Raw genomic sequence first — 27,179 nt, forward strand, 5'->3', positions numbered from 1 at the left:
TCTCGGCAACGGGGAGGGGAATAGGGGGCGGGGTTGCTCTCCACCATCAGTCCCACCTGCAACTCGGAGGCGAATCCCTAATGAACTCTGCAGAAACTTCTGTCTTAGAAAAAAAACAGGTTTTTAAATTTTGGCTAAATCATAATTAAAAGGCCACTGGGAACGCTTTAACAACTGATCAAAAGATGATCGGAGTAAAACAGTTCCTCATTCTGCACAGGTGTGGTAGCTTAGGGCAACCTATAGGGGGAGACAAATATATATAGGTCAGGGGTCACCAACCTTTTTGAAACTGAGAGCGACTTCATGGGTACTGAGTCAAACAAAGGGCTACCAGTTTGATAGGCTCCCCTGAAATAAAAACAAATTTGCTCAGTTTGCCTTTAGTTAATATTGATAAATGATACTCATATATGTGAAAATATTCATCACTTTAATGATTTCTCACAATAATTATCAACAATGACAAACAAGGCAGGAAACATATCAATATGCAGCCCTTTATTAATTTCAGTAATGGCTTATTTCAGGTGATCCCTTACATCACTACATTTCATAGGAAAATTGTCCCATTTTCACTTTGTTGCACCAAGTTTAACAATAATGTAGCGTTAAAGAAAAATCAACATACCGTACATATTTTTTAAAAGAAGACACCCCCCCCCCACCCCCCCCCCCCCCGAATAGTACAAAAGTAAGGAATTGGGAGCAGTTTCCTGCTGTCGGTCTGCTTAAGAGCATTTTCATTGATTAGTTCTAAAAATTGAAGAATGTTTTGACCATCAGGGAGGATGACATAAAAGATCGCTCACTTGCGGTGTTACTAGGGTGTTTGTTTGTAATTGATGTGTCCTCATGCCTTTTGGAGGGCGTCTCAGCAGGTGAATGATTGATGTTAAAGGTGAAACAGGCAGCTGATTTCTGCACATTTAAGTTTTTAAGCCCTTTTACAGAATTACAATTAAGAGATAACCTGATGCTGTTTTGTGCTGGAAAGACTCGCAATCAAGCGTTAAATGTGAGTCCTGATACTGATGGAAACGGTGAACTATGCTTGAAAGCTACAATAATCAGCTTGTGTTATGAAGGTCACAATCCTCCTTTAGACTACTTTTTTAGCTTATCAGGATCTAGTTAAGTGTTATTTTGGTTAATCCTCTGATTAATCTGTAGATAGAAGTTATGTTGCATCTTCTGTAAAAATAATTTCCATGCGCTCTTACATTCATGTATATTACATCACAAATAGGACATTTTCACAAATTTTGGTCAAAATTCAACCTGTGAAACCTGTTATTGAACGACCACATAGAATGAAGCCTTTATTTCCTGTTGAATTAACAATAATGAACTATGAAAACCAAGTTGTAGAAAATTTCTATATCAAATCAAACTGGTCAAATAAGAAAATTTTCACATAAATATCAAGCTTCTGGAAACATTTAATTTCTATGTCCTAAAATCCTTCTTTTGATTGACATTCTGCATCAATGTGCCGTGGCATGGAAGTGTTCAGCTTGTGGCTCTTCATAGATGTAATGGAAGTCCAGGTTGCTTTGATATTTTTTTTAATGTGATCTTCATTGTTGGTTTGTGGGTGTGTGGCTTTAGAATAGACTGGGGTACAGGGTACTATAGGGTGAACCCAATAGTACCCTGGTTAGCAGCCCAGTGACCCTGTTTCCCTGTCTGAGCACAGTAACAACAAAGTCACTGGAAGCAGCTTTTGATTTTCTGCTTTGTATTTTCTGGTAACCATAATTTAAAAATAAAAAAAATATAAATGCTTGACTTAATTTAATCTGTGCATAAGGGTTCTAATTTTTAAATTCACTGGAAATCAACTTTCAAATGATTTTTTGGGGGGGATAAATCTATTCTTTCACATTAAAAACCTTTTCTGTGGCCCCAATTTCCTCTCTTGCAGCAACATGATAAAAATCCTATCCACTTTTAATCTTTTGCACATCAGTAGCCTCAGTTTGCAGAACTTTCTGCTTGACGGATTAGAGCTGTAATGTGTTGCATGATAGAAATGTCCAAAATCACATGTGTGGGACCCAAAATGCAAGAGACCAGAACTTTAAAATTAAGCAAAAGTGAACATTTCTACTGATTTCAGATTTTTTGGAAGTAGCTTAACATTGTGCAGCTTGTGATGATGGTGTCGCCGCTAGAAGCAGGTTGGGAATTACCATACCAAGGGGGGGTGTAAATCAGAAAATTATAATCAGAATATCCCAGGATTGTTTTAGACTTTGGAGACACAGAAGAACACCGTTTTCCCTTCTTAGGAACCAGGCAGTGGAGACATCTTTGCATTTTTAAAGACTGTTTTCTCTAAAGTTCTGAGCTGGTTTGGGCTGAGTTGAGTGTGAGAATTTTCCCTCTCATCACTGCTTTTGCTGTTTCCGAAAGAAGACATGGTGAGATCTGAGGAGTATTGTCGAATTGTAAAAAGGTTGCCCACTTTTTTTAGAGAATTGAATAAATTCTTGGTCTTTTAACACAGATTTATTAAACCTCCGGGATGTACCTGGGTGTGTGGATATTTCCCAAGAAATATTAACAGAAATTGGTGCATGATCACTGATTGGATGAATGCTGGAACTTTTAATATTTCATTAAAAGAGATTTACTGACCAATAGTCTAAACGAGAGTGAAGTGGTGATCTACAGAAAAAAAAAAAAAAAAAAAAGGGTTAACCCTTTAGTGTTTGGGTGACATGAGCGCCAAGCGTCGCAGAGACCCAGATCATTCATATACTGCTTTAGAATTCATGCCGACCACCATGAGTGATGCTGTGCCGAGTTTGTCAAGTTGTCTCATGTTCTCATGTCCCCTCCTATGAGAATCGTGGAGTCAGAGTGAACAGAGAGTGAGGTGAAGAATCTGAAAGGAGGAAGAGTTGTCAACATTCGGGCCATAGCCACTATAGCTATACAAAAGTCATTGCTCTGAACTGATATGATTTCCAAAAAATAAAATAGGCCTTCTGGGTCAGTTACTGTATCCTTATTAGAAATTTTAATGTTTTTAATACAGCAACTCCTTTGTTTGGAGTTGTAACTAGCAGAGTACATGAATGGAAATTTTGAGCAGCACAAGAGAGAATCAGCTGATTTACAGTAAAGCCATTTCTGCTTTTAGATCATTTGGATGATTTAACACTTTCAGCGTCTTTGGCCCAGCACCAGGTCCACGCACATTCCAGCTAACAATGTTAAGACTGACTGGGGGAGAACAAGACTAAATGACGCACAGAAAAGGGCTGTGCGCATGAACGTTTCCTGACTGAGCTGCATGCATCCTATGTGAACCTATGTGAGGTCTTTTCAGTTTATCGACGTGTGTGTGCGGGATCGCCTGTGCATGCCCGTTTGCGCACACACCTGTTCTGTGCATAAATACATATTTACCGGGGATGCGTAACCTTTAGACGATTTACATATGAAGAGGACAACAGGCATTTAAAAACCAGACATGCTTTTACTTTCAAACATCAAAATAACAGTTATTATCTTGTAAATGTGACTACACTGACAGGATGGGTTAAAGGGCGGACGTTTCCATGTCCTGTTCGCACAGACAGCATTTCCAATTCTTGGTCCTTGCGTCTTCGTACTCTGCTGCATCTATCGGCAAGCACTGGACATGGAACCACCTGCTGCATTCACCACATTGTATCTGCAAGTCAGAAACACAAATGCCTAACTTAGGGAATGGATATTGTTCAGACAGCACTGCACTATTGTGACATCAGAAGTGATTGCTGAAGACATGGTGCTGTGTGATGAATTTACTTAAGGTTTACAGCACAGTCACTCCCCACCAGGTTTCATAAATATTTGTTCAATGGCTTCAATACACTGATGACATAATTTGATAAAATGGAGAAAAACTAACGGACATCTCCTGAAGGCCATTAGGTGTTCAGATTTACGTGACCTTTTAATATTTTCACACACCATCCTTCTGAACTGCCTCCAATATTGAAAGCTTACCCAGTCAGTGTGAGAAGGTCCAGTACTTAAAGTTGTGCCGCACATAGCCCAGTCGTTAGTCTTATCAAAAACTGAAAGGCAAAAGGGACGTCAATTATCAGCGGGTGTGCAGTGGGCCAAGATAGAGAGGTTATGCATGCACCTAAAGCCTGAAGTAGTGCAAGAGCCAGTTTTTGTCCTTCCTGTGCCATCTCCATCACCGCTGCTTGGAACACATTATTTGGTGGGTCTGAGAATGTTTCCATTAGCGACCGTGCCATCTGAACAGAACAGTATATAATAGCAGCATAAGGACCCAAGTTTCACTGTGGAATAATACAGGTCAGGAACTTGTCCACAACACATTAGTCTTGCTCTACCATGATGGTAATTACACCACAACTGCTTCCATCCTGCTGAAATGGGTGTGTCATGGGGCCGCCCTTCCATTTTATGTCCACGCAATCAGGTCCTCATGTTAAGATACTCCCTGTAATACATTTAAAAATATAAAGTCTACAATATTTCACAAAAATGTATTGTCAAATAATTTACAAAAGAATTTCATAAGTTTACAGGCATACTGGTCTGACAAGTGGTGAAAGCATACTCATCGAAATCTATGTGGAAAGATTAGTGATGTTGATGCAGGATTACCGGAATTTCTTCACAGCATGATCAGACTCCGCCAGCTCTGTCGTAGATTGCACAGGATCAAGCAAGTAGACTACCTTCTGCTGCATTAATGCACTACAACTGAAATAATGTCATGAAAAAAATAAATGCTTTGTATAATATTTCATTTTTGTGCTAATATAAATTCACTCACCAGAAACTTCCAGTGTGTAATGTTATAGTTGACACGGGATACAATGGCTTTGTAGTTCTCAAAATGTATCTGTTTCAGATTGAAAAGAAAAAAAAAGGGAAATAAGCATTTATTTTACTCCACAATACCAATACATGCATATTGCTTTGGCCAAAAAGTCTGAACATACATGCAGCAGCTTCTTTCATTCACAACATCCCATTGAACTGAAATGCAATTTACTTTTGACAAGTTCTGCCTCCAGAACAATTCTCTTGTCATGCACAATCACTCCAGCCACTCCAGTGGTTCATGAGGCAGATTGTGTCTGATACATTAAGTTGACTGGCAGTAAGATGGAAGAGGCACTGGATCTAAACATGAATAGAGAAAACATGCCATTCAGCATTGGATTATATCAAGTTGATGCTCCCAGCTCACATTTATATACCCCTCAACCATTCTTTATCCTGTATGGCTATCCAATGCTCTACACTGGAACCACCGGTTTCTAAGGGCTCATAAGATCAGTATTGTGATCATCATGTGGCGAGTATCCAATGTCACTTCATGATTTGATTGGTACAAACTTCTCCTGTGAGCCACTGGTGAAGTACAAGGGAACAAAGTTCACTGTGGTTGATAATGAAGTGGTTCCCTCTAATCTTGGAGAGAATGACAGAGACAAACACTTATGTCTTTTGTCTCCTCCACAAGTAGTAAGAAAAGAGATTTTGGTAAACATGTAGATGATCTGACATTAAGTAAATTTTGCAATCACTTTCAGAATCAATGTAAGGCATGCATGGGCATGGGATTTACTGTGCATAATCTCACCTCGGACTCTGCCGTTGCACAGATGGTTGCGTGTCCTCTCCTGTGCGTCTCTTCAGATGTGGGTGCAGCTGTTGGCTGTTCCTGTTGTGGAGTGCATAAGTAGAGCAGTATTGCTTTTAGCAGCCACCATAAGCATTGTTATGTAACTCAATGGAACTGGTCTCACTTTCAGAGGTGTGAACCTCAAAGAACATCTCTACTTCGACATTGAAGCCACTTGCGTGAGACATTGGCTTTTATCATTTGTCGGTATAATGTATCACAATATTAAAACAGGTCTTTAATTGCAACGACTGAACATTGGTTACAAGTATACCACAATAATGACTATTCTATAAAGTTGTAAAGTAAACAATCTTTGTGTTGCAAGTTTTAAAAACAAATTGACAGACAGGATATAATGTGTGGTAAAAGATTGGTACAAACCGGTGCCTTCTTCTGTCTCAATGTACGGATCTAAAGGGGTCACAAACACAAATGCTATTGTTTGACGGAAGAACATTGACAAAAATAACTACAATATGTATTTTGGCCGTTCCAGTCCCAAGACAGTTACACAGCACCTCAGGTTCTGGCTTCTTGAATGGCAAAGTTGTTGGTAATTGTGAGATGTAGACACCTTTGCGCCCCTCTCTGCCTTTCTACTACTCTTCAACCTCCACTCTATGGGACTTAAGTTGCAATGAGTCAATATTGGGTTTTTGTACAGCCATGTAATGTGCTAATTCTGAGTCAAATCTTACTTTTTTCTGGATAGTTCTGTGTCTGCATATTCCAGGAGCAGGGTATCATGCATCTTTTGGAAACTGTTACAAAGTCGGGTCACAGTGTTCCGTTGGAATCTAATTTGCTTCAGGTCCCACTGGCTTTTCTCCATGATTCCTTGGGTTCCGTTTGCTACTGTGAAGTTCTACAATATATGGCTCTTGTTGGAATTACAAATTTTCTATGCAGCCAGTCAAAGCATTCCATGTTGATTCAAAGAAATGCTTCCAATTTGATTAAGATATTACCCGTTTCCAGGAACGGCTGACCTCTTTATAACGCTTACTGAGGTGTGTATGCTGGTCCGGTACCATGGCGCCCTAAATCTCCTAAAGATAATAAAAGCATGACATAGGATACGACAGGGGACAAATTATAATATATATAAAAATTATAAATAACATCAAATAGATACAAACCTAACAGAAATATGACCGATGCGGTTGTGTGGTCACATGTAATGCATGTGGCTACTGGCAGTGGGGATGAACCCTTGGATGGGTTTCTCACATCCAATGATGCCACTTGTTGCATCCAAGTAAACGATGTCCTCTTTGCATCTTCTGTAAAACACAGAGCCTTTTCTTGGACCACAACAAATTTCCTTTGGGGTGCAGCATCACTTTCTGCAGGACCTCAGCATCAGTTCCTTGCTGGTTGTCAATAATTGTTTGGAGACTTGTGACCTCATCAGAATGTGGTCTTTTTCCTTCTGCCTCTTGAGTCCATGCTGTATTTTTCAACACTTACTCACTGCATCATCCCTGCACCCCGATTGTACTACAGTTGTGGCAAAATGAGCATAGATTCCAAGTCCACGCTCCGGGGGTGCTTTGTCTGCAGACGTTTGCAGTATTCATTCGTGAATCAGTATGGACTGGCCTGCTTTTTGTCTCCAGGGTGTTGTGGGACACATGTGAACACCACTGCTGCTGCTGCTGCTTTCAAGCTGCTCTCAGTGACTGTCACAGCAGCCTTAACAGGGCAAGCCTCAAAATGACAATATGAGAACCAGGGAAAATGAGGTGCCTTTGTCTTTGAAAGTAGGGTTTTAACATAGTGGTGCAGTACGAAAGTGCAGTATGGATTTACCGATCTGAGACCTTTGGCTATAACATTGGTCCACTGTAGTCCACGGAAGCACCTGCCTGTCTGCATGCTTCTCAAATATTGCCAGTCACTTTTACTGATGTAAAAGAAACAAGGTTGTGGCGGCAAGGGGTATTGGAAGGTGTCCAGGTCACTAGTGCCGGGTGCAGAGAAGACAGAAATCCGAGGAGTTCCCATTCTGATCCAGACTCTAACAGGTGTCAGTTACCAAAATATTATTTTTTTTTTAAACTTATTAGTGGTAAACATATGACAGCATTAAATTGGAAGTTTGAAGTAGCAACAACTACAGTGCCAACATGCGCATCAAAATTTTTTGTTGTTTAAATGGTCAACAATTTCTAGCATAACTTTACAGATTGACATTTTTATGAAAGTGTCAAGTACTTGGAAACATTCAATTGTATGACATTACCTAATCAATACAGGGTGAGGATTTAGATTCAGAATTAAGGCCCTCACCCGGGTTCGGTCCCATCTGTGGAAGAATCACATCACTAGCTTTAAATTATTAGGTTAATCAGTGTTTCATATTGATGACATTGATATCCGATTTAGTGCTGTAAAGGTAAAGTTTGAATGGCCACGCATGCATTGGTAAGTCTACACTAGGTAGACATACCAATGGATAATAGCAAACCACAGTCATTTTCCCACACATTACTATTTTACCATGATGCGTGTGCCATCCCCTGAGGGCCTCTTCTCCGTTTCATTCTTGCTCCCCTCCAAGTCTTTTGTGACCATTGAAGGTTCCTGTAAACAAGTTGAAACATATTGATGCTGAATACAGGTTAATGTCCAACTATTATGAATATCAGACATTTTGATGTTCTACAATTACCTTTGCATAATTGATAGCAATTATATCCATTTTCTTCCTGTTCATACAGGTGTTGGGCACTTGCAACTCCTTGCAAACATTGTCCCAGAGCCCCAGCTTCAGTGCCAATACTGAAGTCAGTGACAGTGGCGCCAGGTTCTGTGAATTTAGAAATGGCTCCTGCAATTTCTTCCACGCTTTTAGACGTTTGCTGTGCCTTTTATGCAAAACAAAAAAAAAAAAAAAAAGTGTCAGTGTTACGTGCTTTGTTCACATAGCAAGCCACAACGTGATCTACATTGTGCACAATGTGACCAATAAAAGAAATAGCCAACTATGTTCTACTGCTCCAAAGGGTGAAATATTGATGTTATACAAACCCTTCCAAATGTGGAAAACGCACAAAACCTGCAAGCACAAAAAAAAAAAAAAAAAAAAAAAAAAAAAAAGGTACACTGGCAATTGGTGTGTCAATACCGACAAGCACATACATAAGGTTTTGACTGTAACTAGAGCCTCAAACCACACAAATAATCTTTGTAGGTCAAAGTCTCTTTGTAGAAAGACAAACACATCAGAACTTCTAATTCTTTTAAGCTGTACAGCAAATTGCACAACCTCTTTCTACATATATTTGGAACATAGATTTTAATACGGCAGATTCAGATTTCACAATGTCTATCAAGTTAATTATATTTGGCATAACTCAAATGTAAATAGTGATGGAGGCAAATAAGTGAAACCTCATAAAAATAACACTTACCCTTTTCTTCTCAAAATAAATTCAATAAAAAATCTAAGGTCCTGCAAACCAACAATCCAGGAATTTTGATATGCTCACACTAGTCTAGGCAATACCAAAGTGGGCAGTGGAGCTGAAAAACTGAGGTTATTTATGTATGAGGTCCTAATTGTCTGTCAAGCCACACCTTGTTGAATGACCAAGAGTTTTTGAATGAAGCTTGACGAGTAGTGATAAGTGGTTTGTTTCCAACTTACATTTCTCAAAGCAATTCAGACAAATATATTCGAGAGATAAATGGTAGAGAAAATATAAAGATAGAATATGTAAAGAAAATTAGAAAGGAAAGTGATCCTAAACTCCAAACGTGTGATATTAGTGAAAATAATTACCAAGAGAACTATAACTTTAATTTCTCCAATTTTCTCCAGTCATTTTTCTTCAAACTTGCCGTGATGTTAGTGAACATCATTACCAACAATAATCCAGTGAAAGTTTTGCTTCATCTTTGAAAATAGTGGCATTTTGGATGGTTCAAACTATAAAGGCAGGATGCTTAGGTGACCTATAACTTTAATTTCTCTAATTTTCTCCAGTCATGTTCCTTCAAACTTGCTGTGATGTTAGTGAACATCATTACCAACAATAATCCAGTGAAAGTTTTGTGTCATCTTAAAATGAAGCAACTTTAGAAAGATTTGACATGACAAGACCAGATGTGCCCTTTTACTAATTTACGTGGAGTATCTTCATTTCTGTTTGATTCAATTCCATGACATGCTCAACAACAAAGATCCATTAGATCTTAAAATAAACATCAAGAATTTACCGTTTTTGGTTAAATTCCAGGCTGAACTTGCAGAACATCGGTTTCTTTAAAGTATTATATGTTGTGTCTTCCTGAACGCTTCTCTTAGCTCTCACAAATCCGCACTTGGTGCTCCGTTTTTTCGTCATCCAAGTAAAAGGTTTTAACAATAGACGATCTCTGCTAGTTGAACGCAACAAACGAGAAGTTACGGTGGTATCGCGAGACCATCAGGCTGAGCTGCATTTTGTCAGCTGCATTGGGTCAGTTTCTTTCTAAATGTCTAAATCCTGTGTCCGATATTAACTGCTGTACATGAAGTCATAGTTTAACAGGAACTTCTACAATCTCCGGTGCTGAGGAAGGACCCAAAACATGGAGGCTGGTGAAGGTAAAAAAAAAAAAAGTGTTTATCAGTGTTCACATGCTAACGTTAGCTTCGGGAGCTAACGTAAATAAAGATGCTAGATGATCTCTCTGTTCTTAGATTGTAATTTATTTAGACATTTTTAGATCAGGGACAGGGTTTTTGTCTCACAATAATCACGCTGCGTGTCATCATCATAATCATTTTAAGGATTTTTGTTTCATTCTCAAATATTAAATTGGGAATTTTCCACCTGAGTGCAATGCCATTGTCGTCCGCCAGGCGGCAGCGCCACTACCACTCCCGCAGAGGAGATCAACGGAGCTTCAACCTTAATGGACTTCTTGGATGAACCTTTCCCTGACGTCAGCACGTACGAGGACTTCCACACCATTGACTGGTTGCGGGAGAAGTCCAGAGACACGGACCGGCACCGGAAGGTCCGGCATCTGCTGGTTAGGGTTTGTGATCTTGGTGTGTTCTGGCTCCTCATCACCATATTTTCTCCTCCAGATCACCAGTAAGAGCAAGGAGTCCCTCTGGGAGTTGATAAAGGGCCTGCTGGATGCCTGGTCAGGATGGGTGGTGATGCTGCTCATCGGTCTTCTCTCAGGTCAGTTCGATTAAGGTCAGATTGAATCGGTATCATCTGTGAGGTTTTACGCATGTACCAAAGATGGCGGCGTATTCCTGATCTCCGTAGGAACGCTGGCCGGCGTTATTGACCTGGCAGTGGACTGGATGACAGACCTGAAGGAGGGCGTCTGCCTCTCTGCTTTCTGGTACAGCCACGAGCAGTGCTGCTGGACCTCCAACGAGACCACCTTCGACGACCGCGACAAGTGTCCGCAGTGGCAGAAGTGGGCGGAGCTCATGACAGGCCATTCTGAGGTCAGAGCTTGTCATCCGGAAAAGAAGAGACTTGTAGGGTACTGAGGGTCAACATCTGATCGGTTAAGCTATTTTCTGTGGCGTTTCAGGGAGCCGGAGCGTACCTGTTGAACTACTTCCTGTACATCCTGTGGGCTCTGCTGTTCTCCTTCCTGGCTGTGTCGCTGGTTCGGGTTTTTGCCCCGTACGCCTGCGGTTCGGGGATCCCAGAGGTACGCACGGTTACTGTATCTGCGAACTGGACCGAGCTTGACGTCACCCGTAGAAAAGGGCTCACTTCCAGCTCCAAACAAATTCAGTCACCATTTTTTTTCGGTGATACGGATGCCGCCATGTAATCGTCAGTAAGTAGTGATTAGTCCGCATCCATGTAGGACATGGTTTCCATGGCAACCATTTTTGCTGATCATGTTTGAACTTGTTAGAAGGCCACAGCCCACCACTGACGGTCTGGGGCCTTCTATTTGGAACACGAGGGGGGAGGGGCCACTCATTCCAGTTCTCTTAACAGTTAATGTTTGGAACCAGGGTATAAATCAAAGGATGTGTGTGGACGAACAATTAGGTCTTTTTCTTTCTTTAAGATTAAAACGATTCTGAGTGGCTTCATTATTCGGGGCTACCTTGGAAAGTGGACCCTGCTGATCAAAACCGTCACCCTGGTTCTGGCGGTATCGTCGGGTCTCAGCCTGGGGAAGGAGGGCCCTCTGGTCCACGTGGCCTGTTGCTGTGGAAACCTCTTCTGCAGCCTCTTCTCCAAGTACAGCAAGAACGAGGGCAAACGCAGAGAGGTATGCCGATGGCGCCGCTCGTCCTGGCTGAACTCCACTTGACCCCGTCTCTCTCCTGCAGGTGTTGTCGGCGGCGGCCGCCGCTGGAGTTTCGGTGGCTTTTGGAGCGCCCATCGGAGGAGTTCTGTTCAGCTTGGAGGAGGTATCTTAGAAGTTGTGATTTATTGCAATTTTTGCCACTTGAGCGATTTTTAATCAAACTCCTCTCCTGCAGGTTAGCTATTATTTCCCTCTCAAGACGCTGTGGCGTTCCTTCTTTGCCGCTCTGGTCGCCGCCTTCACTCTGCGCTCCATCAACCCGTTCGGAAACAGCCGGCTGGTTCTGTTCTACGTGGAATACCACACTCCCTGGTACATGGCGGAGTTGGTGCCCTTCATCCTTCTGGGCGTCTTTGGCGGCCTCTGGGGAACCCTCTTCATCCGCGCCAACATTGCTTGGTGCCGCCGGCGAAAGACCACCCAGCTGGGGAAGTATCCCGTGCTGGAGGTGATCGCCGTGACGGGGATCACCGCCGTGTTGGCGTATCCCAACCCGTACACACGCCGCAGCACCAGCGAGCTGATCTCGGAGCTCTTCAACGACTGCGGGGCGCTGGAATCCTCGCAGCTCTGCGATTACATCAACAACCCCAACATGAGCCGGCCGGTGGACGACATCCCCGACCGGCCCGCCGGACCCGGCGTCTACAACGCCCTGTGGCAGCTCGCCCTCGCCCTCATCTTCAAGATCGTCATCACCATCTTCACCTTCGGCATGAAGGTCGGTGAGAGGAACCGGGTCTGGGTTGTGGTGATCGCTGGAGTCTAACGTTCTTCTGTCTGCTTTCAGATCCCGTCGGGTCTCTTCATCCCCAGCATGGCCGTTGGAGCCATCGCTGGGCGGATCGTGGGGATTGCCGTGGAGCAGATGGCGTACCACCACCACGACTGGATCATCTTCAAGAACTGGTGCCGCCCCGGCGCCGACTGCGTCACGCCAGGACTGTACGCCATGGTGGGAGCCGCCGCCTGCCTGGGTGAGCCAGAATCGAAACAAGGATTCTTCAGAGCAGGTCTTGTTGCTAAGCAGCTTTCTCGTCTCGCAAGGCGGCGTGACCAGGATGACCGTCTCGCTCGTCGTCATCATGTTCGAGCTCACCGGCGGCCTGGAGTACATCGTCCCTCTCATGGCCGCCGCCGTCACCAGTAAATGGGTCGCCGACGCCTTCGGAAAAGAGGGCATCTACGAGTCGCACATCCAACTCAACGGGTATCCTTACCTGGACGTGCGGGACGAGTTTACCCACCGCACCCTGGCCACAGATGTGATGCGGCCTCGCCGCAGCGACCCGCCTCTGGCCGTCCTAGCGCAGGACAGCACCACAGTGGAAGACGTGGAGACACTCATCAAAGACACGGACTACAACGGCTTCCCGGTGGTTGTGTCCAGAGAGTCGGAGAGACTCATAGGCTTTGTCCAGCGTCGGGACCTGATCCTCGCCATCAGTAAGTCTGCTAGACCGTACCATTATTGTTTGTCGCTGTTTTTCCTTCTTACTATGTTACTTTGCCCCGCCACATACTCAAAACTCACCAGGTGAAAACACATTTTGGGCATCGTGAGTGACTCCTCCCCCGCCAAAAAACAACAACCATGACATCACAGCGGGAGAAACCATCAAAAATGAATGGGGCCAAAACCTCTTATGGGGCGCAAAAGAAAGAAACCAAAACACACGGGTCAGGCAAATCCAAAGGAAGTTCTGAAATTATTATGGGATGGCCACAGGACTTCCGGCTTTTATGGCAAAGCGTTAAATTTGGCGATGTTTTCCCACAATATGTGACAAAAAATGTTTTGCAACCAGAACCCAAGTTTGGTTAAACTTTGACCTTGAGGAGAGGACGCCATCTTGAATTTATAGAATAAATTTCCTTTGGAAACCCTCTAGTAATTAAATCTCCCCCTAAAGATTTCGATCTATCGCCTTTTAGCATCATTGCGAAGCTACTTTCAAAAATATGTTGGAATTAGAAGTTCTACATTTTGAATGGCGTTCGTGTGGCGAGCTTGCTAAAATGGCATTCCCCCGTTGATCGCGCATTTTTAATCGGAATATTATGAAAACTTTGTATATGAATTGCTGGCTCAAGCTGAATAAAATAATAGAACATACAAAATGGCCCTGCGACAGACTGGCGACCTGTCCAGGGTGTCCCCTGCCTTCGCCCGAAAGTGGCTGGGATAGGCTCCGGCAGCCCCGTGACCCCATAAGGGAATAAACGGTAGAAGATGTATGAATGAACATACAAAATGAGGAATGTGGGTCTGGTTAACTATAAAAAGTCTGTTGCCAAGGAAATCCAAAAAATTACTTTAGCAGATTCTTCAGCAAATCGCAGAAACTTATTTTTCAAGCCCAGGTGACCAAAAAATAAAATGGTTGCTATGGAGATAAAACAAACAGAAAGCCGCCATTTTGCATTGCAATAATTGTTTTTAACATAAATTTGTCACCCGACTAAGGTGGTAGGGGTAGAAGGTTGAAATATTTTTCTTTTTTTCAAATCTGGGCCTGATTAAATGTTTGCATCCCCTTCATTTGCCAGAAAACGCACGCCAAAAGCAGGACGGCGTGGTGAGCAGCTCGGTGGTCTACTTCACGGAGGACGCGCCGCAGCTGCCGGCCAGCAACCCGCAGCCGCTGAAGCTGCGCCGCATCCTCAACCTCAGCCCCTTCACCGTCACCGACCACACCCCCATGGAGACGGTGGTGGACATCTTCCGCAAGCTGGGCCTCCGCCAGTGCCTGGTCACGAGAAGCGGGTGAGCACGGAGCTCGGTGTCAAAGATGGCCGACCGGCTGGCGTTGGTGCTGTTGCTAGAGGTGTTGTTTGTGTGTTTGCAGGCGGCTGCTGGGCATCATCACCAAGAAGGACGTCCTGCGACACATGGCTCAGATGATGAACCAGGATCCCGAGTCCATCATGTTCAACTAACCAGCTGTGTACAAACGCCACTGAAGCATCCCGCCCCCCTCCCCGTCCTCTGACAGGCAAGCCCCGCCCCTCACCTCCATGCGGACCGCAACAATAAAAGATCCCTATTCATTACAGCTGCGTTCATTTAAAAAATCAAAAGAAGGCAGCAAAAGCGGCGAGGTCTATGAGGTTGTACTGACGTTTGGGGTCCAGCTGGGGTCTGCAGGATTTAGCGTATAGCTTTGATGGGCAAGCGGGGGGGGGCTGTGCCAGAAGGTCATGACTTCATTAAAAAAATGGTTTTGTGTTTGTGACAGCCTCCACTCTGTTTATCAGAAAACAAACAGCTACAAGCTTACACCTTTCACAATAAAAGTTTGACGAAGGGCATATCACAGAAAAAATAAAAAGTCATGTTGAGAAATGTGTGGCATTTCAAAATAAGAGTGAAGACCAATGAAACTCTATAAAGTTAACGTTTTAATAAGCTTTTAGTTAAATGGTTTATTTAATTTTTTGGGGCTTTTATTTGCCTTTTATTGAAGCTTCCAATGTGACAGACTGAGCTTGTTTTATTTATTTCATTTCTTTTTGGAGTTTCTGTTGCACTTTGGGGTTGTTGCTGCAATGCTGCCATGTTTTTGTGAAGGCGATCCTTTTCCTCCGAGTTGAAACTGTTTGTGCTGCTCGTGTTTATTCTGAAGGAGACTTCAATGGACCGACTTTGACTCGACGCGCTCCTCCTTCCTGCTCCTGTTTCTGTACCGTAGGTTCTATTCTGTGTGGTTCGGTTTTGTTGTGAAGCTCAAACAAGACAGGAAACTGTTTTGTTGTCAATTGCCAACAGAATGTACTGAGAAGTTTTATTGTATTATGTAAATACTGCAAATGACCTGTGAAAAAATGTTTTATTTAATTCAGTTTAAAGCACTACCACTGGACTAGTTTTTGTTGTTGTTTTTTTTAACAGAAACATGGTTCACCCTGACCTCCTTTGCACTTTTCTTTTAGGTTTTGCAAACAAAAAGATGATCAAATAAATTCTTAAAGATTAATTTCTGTGTCTTTATTAAATGTTTTAATGAAGGTTGGAAATGCTTAACCTAGAGTAACAGTTATATGAAGTTTAAAAATAAATTTAGAATACTGTTTCTCTTTGAGGATTATGTAAGCACTTTGTTAAAGCTGAATAGCTATTTCCAAGAACAAATTATAATTATTTTTTTTAATTATATGCATTTTATTTATGTGTATTATCAATGCTGCATAGAATATACATAAAAAATATACAAAAAAAGATTTTAGTTGTATTTGTAGTAATAAAAATCCAAAAATCCTGTATTTTCTTTAGAAAATACAGGAAATTAAATTTAGGACCATATAGCAGAATTATATACAGTGAAGTATTTCACAATAAAGCAATTGCATTCAAAAGATCGGTCACTGTCATATGTGTAAATAATATACTTATCGAGTTTATATTGATTTTATAGAGACACTAAAATTACACTTGTTCAAAGTGAACTCAACCGTTTAGTTGGAAACCTTTTATCAATAAAGTTTCCGGTTTTGGAGCAAATCAAGCCATTGTCGCCTCCTGTAGTTATTCATTTCCGCCACCAGGTGCCGCTAATCGGCTGCCTTTATTCTTCAAACTGTACGGCGTCCGATGTGGGACAAAATTTGCATTAGGAAAATTTCCTACTTTTCATATGAATTGAATGAACTGGTTTTCAGTACTTTAGCACATTATTAGTGGAGAAATGTTTTATCACTAAGCCCTCACTGGGTGCTCGTCCAGGAAGGCAGACAGTGACACCGGAGCCGTAAAGTGAAGTCACAGCGGTGTGCGGACACCAGCCAGCATCGCCACGGCACTTGTGACTTTTTTTTTCTCCTAAGGAACGGGTCTGTCCATCCGGTGAGTGGATGTGTAACCGGTCACCGCGTTAATAAATGATTAGTTAACCCCAGTAGGAGCAGGTGAGTTAGCCTTGAAAGCCTGCAAATGAGCCCTATGTTTTTAGCTAGCTAACGGAGTTAGCAGCAGCAGCTGTCGTGGGTTTTTCAGACAGAGGCTGGCTAGCCTGGATGCTAACAGCAGCAGCAGCTAGCAGCTGTTGACATTCACCTGAATATTTGATTTTAGCTTCTTAAAGAAAAAGAAAACGTTTCATTCAGGGCTGTAGGTCTACAGGAAGAATCTGTGTGTCATCTCGTCCCGCCGCTCTGAGGTTTGCTAAGTCTGGTTCTTTTGTGTGGACACAGGAGGCAGACCTACAGGATGATGAAGAGCCGCCTAGTTTCGCCGCAGGATTTCTCACCTTCACCCGCCGCCTCCTAAACCTTCAAATCAGGCATTAGAAACAGAAACAGACTTGTCTTAGGAGGGGCTGACGTCACAGGAGAGGGAGCAGGCGAACTGATAACCAGGAGCCATGGAGGAGCAGGGGCCGGTGAGCATGGATCACCTTCTGGAGCAGGTGATGCACAAGGACCTGGGCAGGAGACTGCAGGTGGGCCAGGAGGTCACGGAGCTGCTGATGAGCGAGGAGAGGTGCCCGGACCTGGAGCAGGACCAGGCGGCGCTGGACCGGCTGGTGGATTCTGTGGCCAGCTCCTGGGTGAACTCCAGCAACTTCAAGGTGAGGAGATCCTTGGGAGTTCACAGCGGAAATCGGGCCTGCGAACGCAGAAGATTCGCTCCTGTTCTGCGTTTGCTGAAACATCTGGTTGCTGGTTGAGGTCGACTGAGGTCAACCAGGCTATCAGTGGATTTCAGAGCTTCTCTGTGGCTGACAGGCGGGTTTGCCCCCCTTTTAGTGACTGACTGATGTTGGATGCAACAGCATGAATCTAGTGCCCAAATATCACAAGAAAAAGCTAAAAAGACAAAAAACAAAATAAATAAGAGAAACTGAAGGCAATCTTACTGTTTATTTGGCTCAGCCGTTTTTTTATATCATTTATAGCAATCAGTCTGCAGCCGTCTGTTTCTGACCGATCAAAACCTTAGTAGGAACCGGATATTCCTGCTACATTCCTGCTTTTTGTTTTGCTTTCATTACATTGTTACTTTTGTAATACATATAAATTAAATACATTTTGGCATGAATAAAAACAGAAATATAAAATAAAAAAAGCATTTACTTAAAATGTGAAACTTTTTTTTTTTACTTTTGACAGCTCATGCAACTTCCTTTCAAAATAAAAGACATCCTGGATCATGGCAGCGCAGCTAACTAATGATATGTTCTCTTCTTACACCATAAATTTATAAACTTAATTAACTTAAGTGAAATGATCGGTCATTTAGTAACCCTTCTATACATTTACTTTCACTGTCACCTTTAATTCTGACAGTAAATGACAAAAACAGGAACTTTTATTTGCATAAAAGTGTCTTTTCTATTCATTTTCCACTCCAAAGTCTCCGTTTGCCACAGAAAGCAACATTTAAATTAGTTGAGTGAAAATAATTTGTGTACATATTGTATAATTTGTAACACACAGCATTGTATATTAGAAGTCTGATTCTGCAGCTTCCATTTGAACTGTGGTTTTGATTTGCTCCAATCTCATTGGCTGAGACGCAAAGATCAAAGAAAGGGCAGCGCAGACGAGAAATTTAGACAAAAAACGGACAAAAACCTTTATTAAGACATTTCTAAACAACAGATTTTGGTTTTCCCAGCATTCGTTTTGGTCAGCATGTGTTGCTGCTGATAAATATAACTGTGGATTGTGATCATGTGACTATTTGTGGTTAGGATTCAATTATTTATTGTATGTTCCACGGATTTTCCTTTTTGAATGATTCGGGGTTACCTCCGTGTTTGGCTGGCCGAGCAGCCGTGTTGGTCTGTCCAGCGTGTCGATGACCTGATGACGCTGACAGGAAGTGACCTCACCTGTGTGCCCTGCAGCGGCGGCTCTCGCTCACTCTGAAAACCGCTTAAGGAGCTGTGAGGGGAGTCTGGACGGCCCACATGTGAGCCGAGCCGGAGGAGTCGGGCCGACGGCTCCAGCTGTGCTCCCAGCTGTTGCAGAGGGTTGACTGGCTTTACTGTGTCCAGCTTGCTGAAGCTGAATGACCTCATGTGTCCTGCACAGCCAGCAAAACTGACTTGGGTTGGGTTCAGGAGGGCTCTCTGGTGAGGGATCTGAAGTGTCAGCGGTGATGGGAGCAGCTGCAGACCTCCATCAATGGCCTCCTCCAGTTCAAATCACTGATCTGCTCATGGATGAACAGAGCAGTGGCGCTTTCAGAGGCGGAGCCCTCCAGAACGGAGCGTTTTCCTGCCGCCACATCTGTCCATAATGAGGGCAAGCATTAAATTTACCAGCACCATTAGCCCAGTTTCCTTCCCCCCTGTGACAGATCCACTCACCGCAGAATGCGTTGCAGCATGTGTGTCAATGCAGCGGCTGCTAAACGGCTGATTCATTCGCCCCTCAGGACAGGAGCGGCCGTCCGTCCGTCCGTCTGAGCCGTTTAAGGATGTCATGTCAGCAGATCCTCTCTATTCTTTTCTCTGTTGTGTTGAAGCTACTTCTGCTGCTATTAACACACTTTTCTAAAGCTCTGCCCATTTCATGTTAAACCTGTTGTTGTTGCGATAGACACATTTGATTTGCAGCTCATCTGTTCGTTTTCATGAGCGGATGAGGTTAGTGCTCGGACTGTTTGGAGTTTTTTGCTTTTGTTGTAACAGAAGTCTTCACATTTGGAGACAGTAGGCTTCCATATCTCAACACCGCATGGCTCCATAATGGATCCTAGAATCGCATTTGTTGTAGTGAATTAGATGTAATTTCACAGTGATATCACTAGAGGGCGGTGGTATACAGCTTCTATTACATTTCAGTAACACGCTATAGTTCCAACAAATGGCAGTAGAGATGTACTACTGTCGGTGCTTTAAAGCAAGTCATATAAATGGCCACCAGAGGGAGCCGGATACTAGTGTTTTTTTATTAGTCATAGAAATGTGTTTGGTCCTCAATGTTTGAGGGTTTCCAAAAATTGCACCGTAACCTAAACATAAAGTTTAGGAGATGCGAATGTGTTGGTAATGGTGTCAGCAGGGAACTCTCGCTAGACGCTCATTGAGTTTCCCGTTTCACCCCAAGACTAGGATGGTTGACCGCTTCCGGGTTTGAAGGCTTCTAGTGAAATGTGAGCGTAGTGCTTAGTCATGGTTCAGGTTCATGTCAAGTTTTAAAATTACAAAGTCAAGAAATACAGTCTTTCCAGTTTATTAAAATATGTAAAGACGATCTCCTATACGCATTTAGCGCCTTTGCAGCAAGGGTTTCTGGTTTTGACTCGTTACCCATAATGCTTTGCAGCGGGGATTCAGATTCTCCGCTGCTGCGGGTTTATGGCGTCTCATCTGCTGTTTCTGCGTGTGCACACGCACGTGCCTCCGTGTGTTTTAGTTGTGAGTTCTTCAGCAGCCTCACAGATGGATTTGCGTTCGTCAGGTGGTTCTGCTGGGGATGGACATCCTTTCTGCTCTGGTCGGCAGACTGCAGGAGAGGTTCAGAACTCAGGTGGGAACAGGTGAGTTGTCCTCAAAAAATATTACTCCTTTTTTTTTTCTTTTACCTATTTTGTTTCTTTATCAAATATAATATTGATAGTATTATATAATAGAAAATAAACTAATTTCTTTAAAAATCATCAGATTAGTTTTATAGACTTTAACTTTTCACTGCAGCTTTTTCTTTAAACACAAAATCTGTTTCCTTGAAATATTAGATTTAGATTTTAGACAAATAGAAATAAAGTATTTTAATGTTACACAGAATATTTTATTAATTGAATTGAAAATTTACCCCAACTTTTATGTCAATTATTAATTGGATCATGAAAACCAGTTAGAAATACAACCAAATAGCCTCAAAGAACACAACCAAAACCGCAAAATGCAACTAAGGAACACACTTCCCCTAAATTTGAGCTGCTTTGTCAAAATCATTTAACTCACAATTTTTCATAATGTTCCATTTCCCGAACTAGAGGAGCTGGATTGACGTCTCAACTGGCAAATCACAGTAGATATCATAAATAATGAAGGTGCTGACTCCTCAGTTGGGCTTGCAAGCTGGTCAAGATGCACAAAAACCATCAACAAGTGCCTCAGCTGAGGCTAGCAGCAAAGAAGATGGGAAGCACTAAACAGCACTAAACCTGTGTAACAAAAGCCGCTGCCTTTTCAAGGCAATAACAGTTCTTTCATACAGTCATGGATCTGTTGTCATTGGCAACGAGTCTCAGCTGTAGGAGGCGGGCCAAGGGGCACTTATGTACACACTCCTGCACCAGGCCTGTAACAATCTAAATTTAGTTGGTTTAGGATTTTTACCTCTGATTTTCCACGCCTAGTGAATTTGAAGTCTTCGTTACAACCCCCCTAAGGGCTAGATATGCGCCGTCTGTGGGCAAGAAAAACCAGGCAAACCTGTGTGGAGCACGTAGGTCACCCGTGCAAGATATCAAGGTCAGGGGGTGCGTGGTGAACCCGTAGAGCGAAAATGTTCACACGCGTTTTTTTTATATGAGCATGCTTGGAGCAACAGGGTGTTGTAAACCCTTACACAACCCGTAAGGAGGGTAAGTTGGAGTGGAGTAGGCGGGGCCCAGGCACGTCATACGGATTTTTTTGACAAACCCCCAAATCCTGTGGGCTACTCAAGGAGCTTGTTAGTGTTGTTCACATGATGAGTGCGGCCTGCCTGCGTGCATTAAACATCAAAAGTGCGTGCAACATCCATTATGAATTCTTCGCGATACACTTATCACAGTACCGCACGACATTGGTACGTTTCCTTTTCCTGGCGTCCCATGAGGTGGTCCTTAAAGGCCGTGTCACACAGTTACTATGTACATCTTTCGCATTTTCTGCATATGAAATTTCGGTCTCTCGTGACACATGCGCGATATACGTAATTCGTTAGTGTTTGTTGCGTTCGTCAATGTCCGTCTAGGGTTTCATAACGAGTTTCCATGTGAATTTGCTTTTGAGCTGTTCAAAATTTTTGGTCGGTTGACCAAAGTTTATGCGTATTTTTTGCGTGCGCTTCACCTCAGCTCTGCCAAGCCTCATAGACCGACTGGGAGACTCCAAGGATCAGGTTCGAGAGCAAGACCAGGCTCTGCTGCTGAAGATCATGGACCAAGCGGCCAACCCGCAGGTACACAACATAACGGCAAAAAGCCCACAGCGACAGCAGGATAGCAGCTGAGGATTGTGCGTTTGTTTGTCTGCAGTACGTGTGGGAGAGGATGATAGGAGGTTTCAAGCACAAGAACAACCGAACCAGAGAAGGACTCTGCCTGTGCCTCATCTCTACTTTGAATGTGTACGTCTTTCTAAAACGACTCTCGGATACACACGTCCTTACATTTCTCACCGCAGACCAATGTTTTCTTCTGCTTTCCGTGGTCCCAGGTTTGGATCTCAGAGTCTGACTCTCAGTAAAATCGTCCCTCACATCTGTAACCTATTAGGAGACCCTACCAGTCAGGTAACACACACCTCTACCTCTGCTACAGCTTTGACTCTACCCAGCTGTGTCTTTTTGAATGTATGTAAACAAACGCCTGTGTAAAATTCTCACCGTGTGCTAACACGAAGGTGCGCGACGGAGCCATGAACTGCCTGGTGGAGATATACCGCCACGTCGGGGAGCGAGTGAGGATGGACCTGGGAAAAAAGGGCCTCCCACAGTCAAGGTGCGTTTTTTTAGACACAAAATGAAACTTAAAGCTGTTGTGAGTCTCTGTGGGTTTAAACGTGTGCTTTCGTTCCTCCTCTGTCCAGGCTGAACATGATCTTCAGTAAATTCGATGAAGTGCAGTGCTCGGGAAACATGGTTCTGTCACCTATGTCAGGTAAGAGCATGTTGTGTTGTCGCCAAGGGTCCATCAACACAGCCTTTTAAAGAAACGTCACGCCGTTTAACGCTATAGGGCTACAGGACCATGTGCTGTCCATGTAAGAACGAGCCATACAGGCTTTCTTGAACAGGCTTTTATCAAATGGTGATTTCACTTGACCATCGCTACCTGACACTAAGGCGTGTACTCACAGTTGGAAGAGTTTGGGTGTGAAATTGTGTGAAAGTGTGGTCTGGTAGATCTTGTTCCAGGCGTTTTTTCTCATAGCTCTATTCCGATATATAAAGAACTTGTTGTCATAGAATTTCATCCAGACACAAACTACAATTATCAATGTCTCCACCTTGATCAATTTTCAAACGCTTGGTACTTCTGTGTTCTGAAAAGGACGCTACCCAGCCATCACTACCAAATCCCAGTTCCTGACTGATCACAGTTGAACTGGTTTAACTTTTGACTCATGTTCAACAACTGCGCGTTTTGGACGTGGTGCCCAAAAATGGACTTGAAAACTATGCGTAGCTATGCACGAACGCAAGTGTTTTGAACGCGGAAGCCAGAAATATACATAGACTTTTTATTGGAAGTGGTCGCTTGAACGCTTGTTTCCGAGCCCGATGTGAGCTCCAATGTTTACGTTCTTTGGACTACTGTAACTCTTCCACCGTTTATGCAATTAACGTAATCCCAGTGGATTCTGAAGTGTAGAAAAGCAGCTTTGAGCGAATATACAACAGTTTGAGGCAGTGAAGTGTTTCAGCTGATTCCGTCACAGAGAAAAGTGGTTTTGCGGCGTTATACAATACGTAAAAGATAAACGCAGACAAAGTGTGATTTATCAGAGATCAAGACACGACGTGGAAGCCTGAACCATCGGACATGAAGTGTCTTAGTTTCTGATAATGCACACTTGGAAGGCCGTTATCCAACTTATACCATGGTCACTTCCAAAAGTTCAACTCTTATCGCTTGTTCTTGTCCATATGATGAAGCTAAAGTGGTCGTGATGATCATATACATATATGCTTTCCTTTGCCACTGCAGTCAAGATTGGTGCCGGTTTAGCCGGTTAAGCGTCCCGTGACAACCCGCTGCACCACCTAACAAATAGTCTGCTTTTTGTGAATATTTATGTCTTTTGTAAGTGACCATGGTATAAGCGGTTTCAGGCTTCCATGGCGTGCGTTAATTTCTAATAATGCAAACTTCGTCGGCCATTATCCCTTACTTAATCCACACCCAGAAGCCAATCAGAATGGAGTTTACCATGGTATACTTTCAGTTGATAATGTGTGGAAGTATTTGGTGAAAAGCTGCGTTTCTGTGCTCTGGAATGAACTGATTCACATTGATCCCGTGAACAGTGGAAGTGTTATGGTATGTAAAAGTGTGTGTGTGTTTTCTGGTGTTGCCGGTGACATCTCCAGTGTTAAAGAGTTATCAGCATAGACGCTTTAGGGAAATGATTTAAAAACAAATATTCACCATGGCAACTACATAGCCTTTTTAAATCAATATAAAAATGAGTAGACTTTATTTGAATCTATTTTTGCTTTTTTTTAGTCATTATTGTTTATTTTGGTAAAAGATTATTCAAAAATATTTAGCTAATAACCCAGTTGTTGTGTCCTGTCAAAGAAGAATTCAAACATACAGTGGGGTTAGGCCGCGAAAACCCAGAAGCATTTCAGTAGCGATCTGCCTGATCTGAAGTTTTGTGTGAATGGAGAACAATTCCCAAATGTTTTAGAAGAGCCAGTTAAAAGTCCGGAGAGCTGGTGTGATGCCAATCTTTAGGATAAAGAGCAGTTTGCTAACCTAGACTGCAGGTTGCTGTTGTACGAATGGCCTTTTTCAATGTTTCCTCTGACCGTTAACTGTCTGTGATGATCCCATACCAATGCTGGAGAAATTGGAGAGAACTATTAGTGTTTATATTTAAGAAATTATCCTAAATCAGGGATTCTGTTGGGACTGGCGAAGCTTCTGAAGTTCCTACAGGAAGGAAGAAGAGGCCAAAGGAGGCTGTGCTGCAGGTCAGGCAGAGCTTCGACATGGAGATGTTGTTGGACTGGTGCAGCCGTGACTTTGGTTTAAAGTCTTTGGTGCAAAGCGTCTTAAAGATTCACTCTGATTGTATTTGGATCTATTGTAAAATCATTCCCAGTGGTCTATAATTCCTGCTTATGCCGATTTTAGCCCAAAAGGAAAAAGAAAAACCTGTGTTTGTTTTTTAGGACATAGTTTGTTTTGAGCAAAAGGAGTTCATTAGAAATTCACCTCTGAGTTGTGCTGTTGGTGCAGAGCAACCCCACCCCCACTTCCCCTCGCTGTTGCTGAGAGTATTTTCTACGTCACAAACACGATCTTTTTCAAAAACAATTTCTTCATCTGCCTCTGATTCACAACATCTTAAATCCTTTCTAGCGTGTGCTGCTCTTTTTCTGCCCAACAGTGTTGAGTTTGTGTCATTTCTTCGTTCTCTGTTTGGCTTTCAGGTTTTTCTGAACAGAAATGAGAAAACCGGTGCGTCTTTTTGCTGTGATTGGGTTGAAAAGAAGGCCAACTGACTGGATTTGTTTGTTTCACCTGATTATTTAAACTCAACTTTATTTATTGAGCACCTTTTCTGCCGCACAACATCCCAAAGGGGCTTTAGATAAAAGAAATCGTCCATGAAATCCGTTAAAAATCCAAAACAAAGTGATCTGGGCACAACAGCAACAGACGAGCTAGTCAAACTTAATCAAAAGAGAAACTAGAAAGACGAGTTTTGAGATTTTTCTTAAAAACCTCCACAGTGGATGAGGCCCTCACGTCCTCAGGACGGCTGTGGGTTTTTGTCCTGATCCAGGGGACATCCAGTAGGCCTGTAAATGAGGAGACCGGAGGGCTCTGAGAGGCTCCTAAACTAGAAGTAGTTCTGATAAAGAAGGCTGGACCTGTGAAGACTTTTACGCACTAATAAAAGAATCCTGAGGAGGATATTTTTTGGATGAATTGTGGAATGTTTAGTGGACAACAACAAGGATTTTGCTCTTACATTTCAGTTTTCTGGGTTAGTTCCTGGTTCCAGTGGTGGAAGTTCAGGCTCCAAAAATCAAACATTTCCTGCCTTTACAGGAAGTGGCCTCTCTGTGCGTTTACGCCAGCTGAGGCTGGCAGTCATGTGGTGTAACTGTTGCTGGGCGAACTCCGAGGCACAACGAGTCGAGCTGACATGGATTTAAAATGGAAAAAAATGAGAGAGAAAAGATGAGAGCCAAATGAGGACAGAGTCCTGATTTCAGCACCCTCCGGGCTCTTATTTTGGAGGAGCAGTGTCAGCTGTCGTCCTCCCAGTCACAAGACCAGCTGGAGGGAGGAGAGGGGGGGGGGCAGGCTTGATGAGGGTTCGGCAGAGTTCTCGCCGCTGCAGAGCTGCAGAGACGGAGCGTCCTCGAAGGTAAACCTTTGACTGGAATGTTTGTGCGTGGGGTTTGATTAACGACTTGCTCAGATCGGGTTCCTCTGATGCATGAAGTCTGCTGCCTGTAGCTTGGAAAAAGTCTGGCTTAGTTTTCTAACTCTAAAAGTTTTTGTCCTTCAAGGAGAGTTAACGGTTTGAGGGTAACAAATGCAGAAGAGAAACTGAAGATGTGTTGTTGCACTGAGGGGTTGAGTTTGTTGTTCTGCTTGTGTCACTGTGTGACCTGTGATCATGTTTGAGGCTGCTGGGTAATCGCCTGAACGCGACCCTAAGTGAATGTGACTGAGCAGAAGCACAAAGCCTCCAGTCTGTAGAAAACGTTGTGTTTGGGTCGACATCGCGCACTGAGAATGTCCTCCGGGAGGCGCCGAAGGACGAGGTCCAGCACTGCTGTCGGCAGCCTCCTGAATAATGGAAGTCCTGCAGAGACGGCAGCCGGCAGATCCGATGCCCCACAAATCCTGTCACGTCAGGGGCCGACGCAAACAGGAAAGCGCCTTCAAACAGGAAGCTTGGGATCCCACCCAGAACCAAGAATAACGGATCTTCCAACCAGACAGACCAAAAAAAAACCCAAAAACAAGCACTTCTGTTGGACAGTTGGATTCTGAGGAGGCCACTCTCCTCTAATGTTGATGCTAGGAGAGACGCCAAGGTCCAGAGGCCCCGTCTGACCCAGCCGGTACTTTGAACATCATAGCAAACATGGTTTTATGTCTGCAAAAGCTCTGAAAGGAAGGAATAATGGCTAGATCAGGAATAAAGAAGGAATAATGAAGGAATAATGGCTAGATCAGGAATAAATAAGGAATAATGGGCAGATCAGGAATAAATAAGGAATAATGGGCAGATCAGGGGTCAGGGGTCTCACTTCACCTTTACCATTAAATATAAATGATTTTTTGTTTTTGTTTTAG

The 27,179-nt window shown here is 43.2% G+C and overlaps 2 protein-coding genes, 1 long non-coding RNA gene and 1 other non-coding gene across 17 annotated transcripts in view; 2 read left to right on the forward strand and 2 right to left on the reverse strand.

The window, feature by feature from the left end:
- Window positions 1-3,005: 3,005 nt before the first annotated feature.
- On the reverse strand, window positions 3,006-10,008 carry LOC105355501. 3 transcript variants are annotated; one of them, XR_002874941.1, is made up of 15 exons: window positions 9,899-10,008; window positions 8,708-8,735; window positions 8,349-8,544; window positions 8,177-8,260; window positions 6,814-7,982; window positions 6,193-6,723; window positions 6,056-6,085; window positions 5,630-5,710; window positions 4,983-5,166; window positions 4,814-4,882; window positions 4,642-4,740; window positions 4,365-4,474; window positions 4,148-4,265; window positions 4,006-4,076; window positions 3,006-3,688 (listed from the first exon to the last, which is right to left on the reverse strand). It is a non-coding gene; the product is annotated as an uncharacterized LOC105355501 (long non-coding RNA). The 3 variants fall into 3 exon arrangements; XR_002874940.1 differs by having other exon boundaries at window positions 5,036-5,166; window positions 5,630-6,723; XR_002874942.1 differs by lacking the exon at window positions 4,983-5,166 and having other exon boundaries at window positions 5,630-6,723.
- Window positions 10,009-10,071: 63 nt separating this feature from the next.
- On the forward strand, window positions 10,072-15,942 carry LOC101155751 (H(+)/Cl(-) exchange transporter 4). Its single transcript, XM_004066453.4, has 12 exons — window positions 10,072-10,268; window positions 10,527-10,684; window positions 10,758-10,857; window positions 10,948-11,135; window positions 11,225-11,347; window positions 11,720-11,926; window positions 11,988-12,068; window positions 12,141-12,686; window positions 12,756-12,942; window positions 13,013-13,411; window positions 14,516-14,732; window positions 14,815-15,942. Exons 1-12 carry the CDS (start codon window positions 10,253-10,255, stop codon window positions 14,903-14,905), a joined length of 2,313 nt encoding a protein of 770 aa, XP_004066501.1. The 5' UTR covers window positions 10,072-10,252; the 3' UTR covers window positions 14,906-15,942.
- Window positions 15,943-16,439: 497 nt separating this feature from the next.
- LOC101164707 (CLIP-associating protein 1-A) overlaps window positions 16,440-27,179 on the forward strand; it is a 45,329-nt gene continuing 34,589 nt past the window's right edge. For 2 of the 12 annotated variants that reach the window (XM_023964269.1, XM_023964272.1), the window contains exons 1-8: window positions 16,448-16,808; window positions 17,156-17,532; window positions 20,375-20,453; window positions 21,984-22,087; window positions 22,164-22,255; window positions 22,345-22,420; window positions 22,531-22,628; window positions 22,717-22,787. In XM_023964269.1, the coding sequence (XP_023820037.1) occupies window positions 17,326-17,532; window positions 20,375-20,453; window positions 21,984-22,087; window positions 22,164-22,255; window positions 22,345-22,420; window positions 22,531-22,628; window positions 22,717-22,787 (727 nt within the window). In that variant the 5' untranslated portion in view covers window positions 16,448-16,808; window positions 17,156-17,325. Of the gene's footprint in view, window positions 16,871-17,155; window positions 17,533-20,374; window positions 20,454-21,983; window positions 22,088-22,163; window positions 22,256-22,344; window positions 22,421-22,530; window positions 22,629-22,716; window positions 22,788-25,772; window positions 26,239-27,179 lie in introns of those variants that run through there. The other 10 variants (XM_023964274.1, XM_023964281.1, XM_023964256.1 and 7 more) reach the window with 9 other exon arrangements.
- Window positions 19,903-20,031, reverse strand: LOC111946592. The gene has a single exon (XR_002872325.1). It is a non-coding gene; the product is annotated as a U4atac minor spliceosomal RNA (small nuclear RNA).

Source organism: Oryzias latipes, chromosome 2 (genome assembly GCF_002234675.1).
Source record: "Oryzias latipes chromosome 2, ASM223467v1".
In the NCBI taxonomy this organism is placed as follows: Eukaryota; Metazoa; Chordata; class Actinopteri; order Beloniformes; family Adrianichthyidae; genus Oryzias; species Oryzias latipes.

What these genes read in the sequence shown, in the direction of transcription:
- LOC101155751 (XM_004066453.4), top strand. An exon ending in GCGGTTCGGGGATCCCAGAG is followed by an intron (nt 11,348 to 11,719) that starts GTACGCACGGTT and finishes TCTTTCTTTAAG; the next exon opens with ATTAAAACGATTCTGAGTGG. An exon ending in ACGAGGGCAAACGCAGAGAG is followed by an intron (nt 11,927 to 11,987) that starts GTATGCCGATGG and finishes TCTCTCCTGCAG; the next exon opens with GTGTTGTCGGCGGCGGCCGC.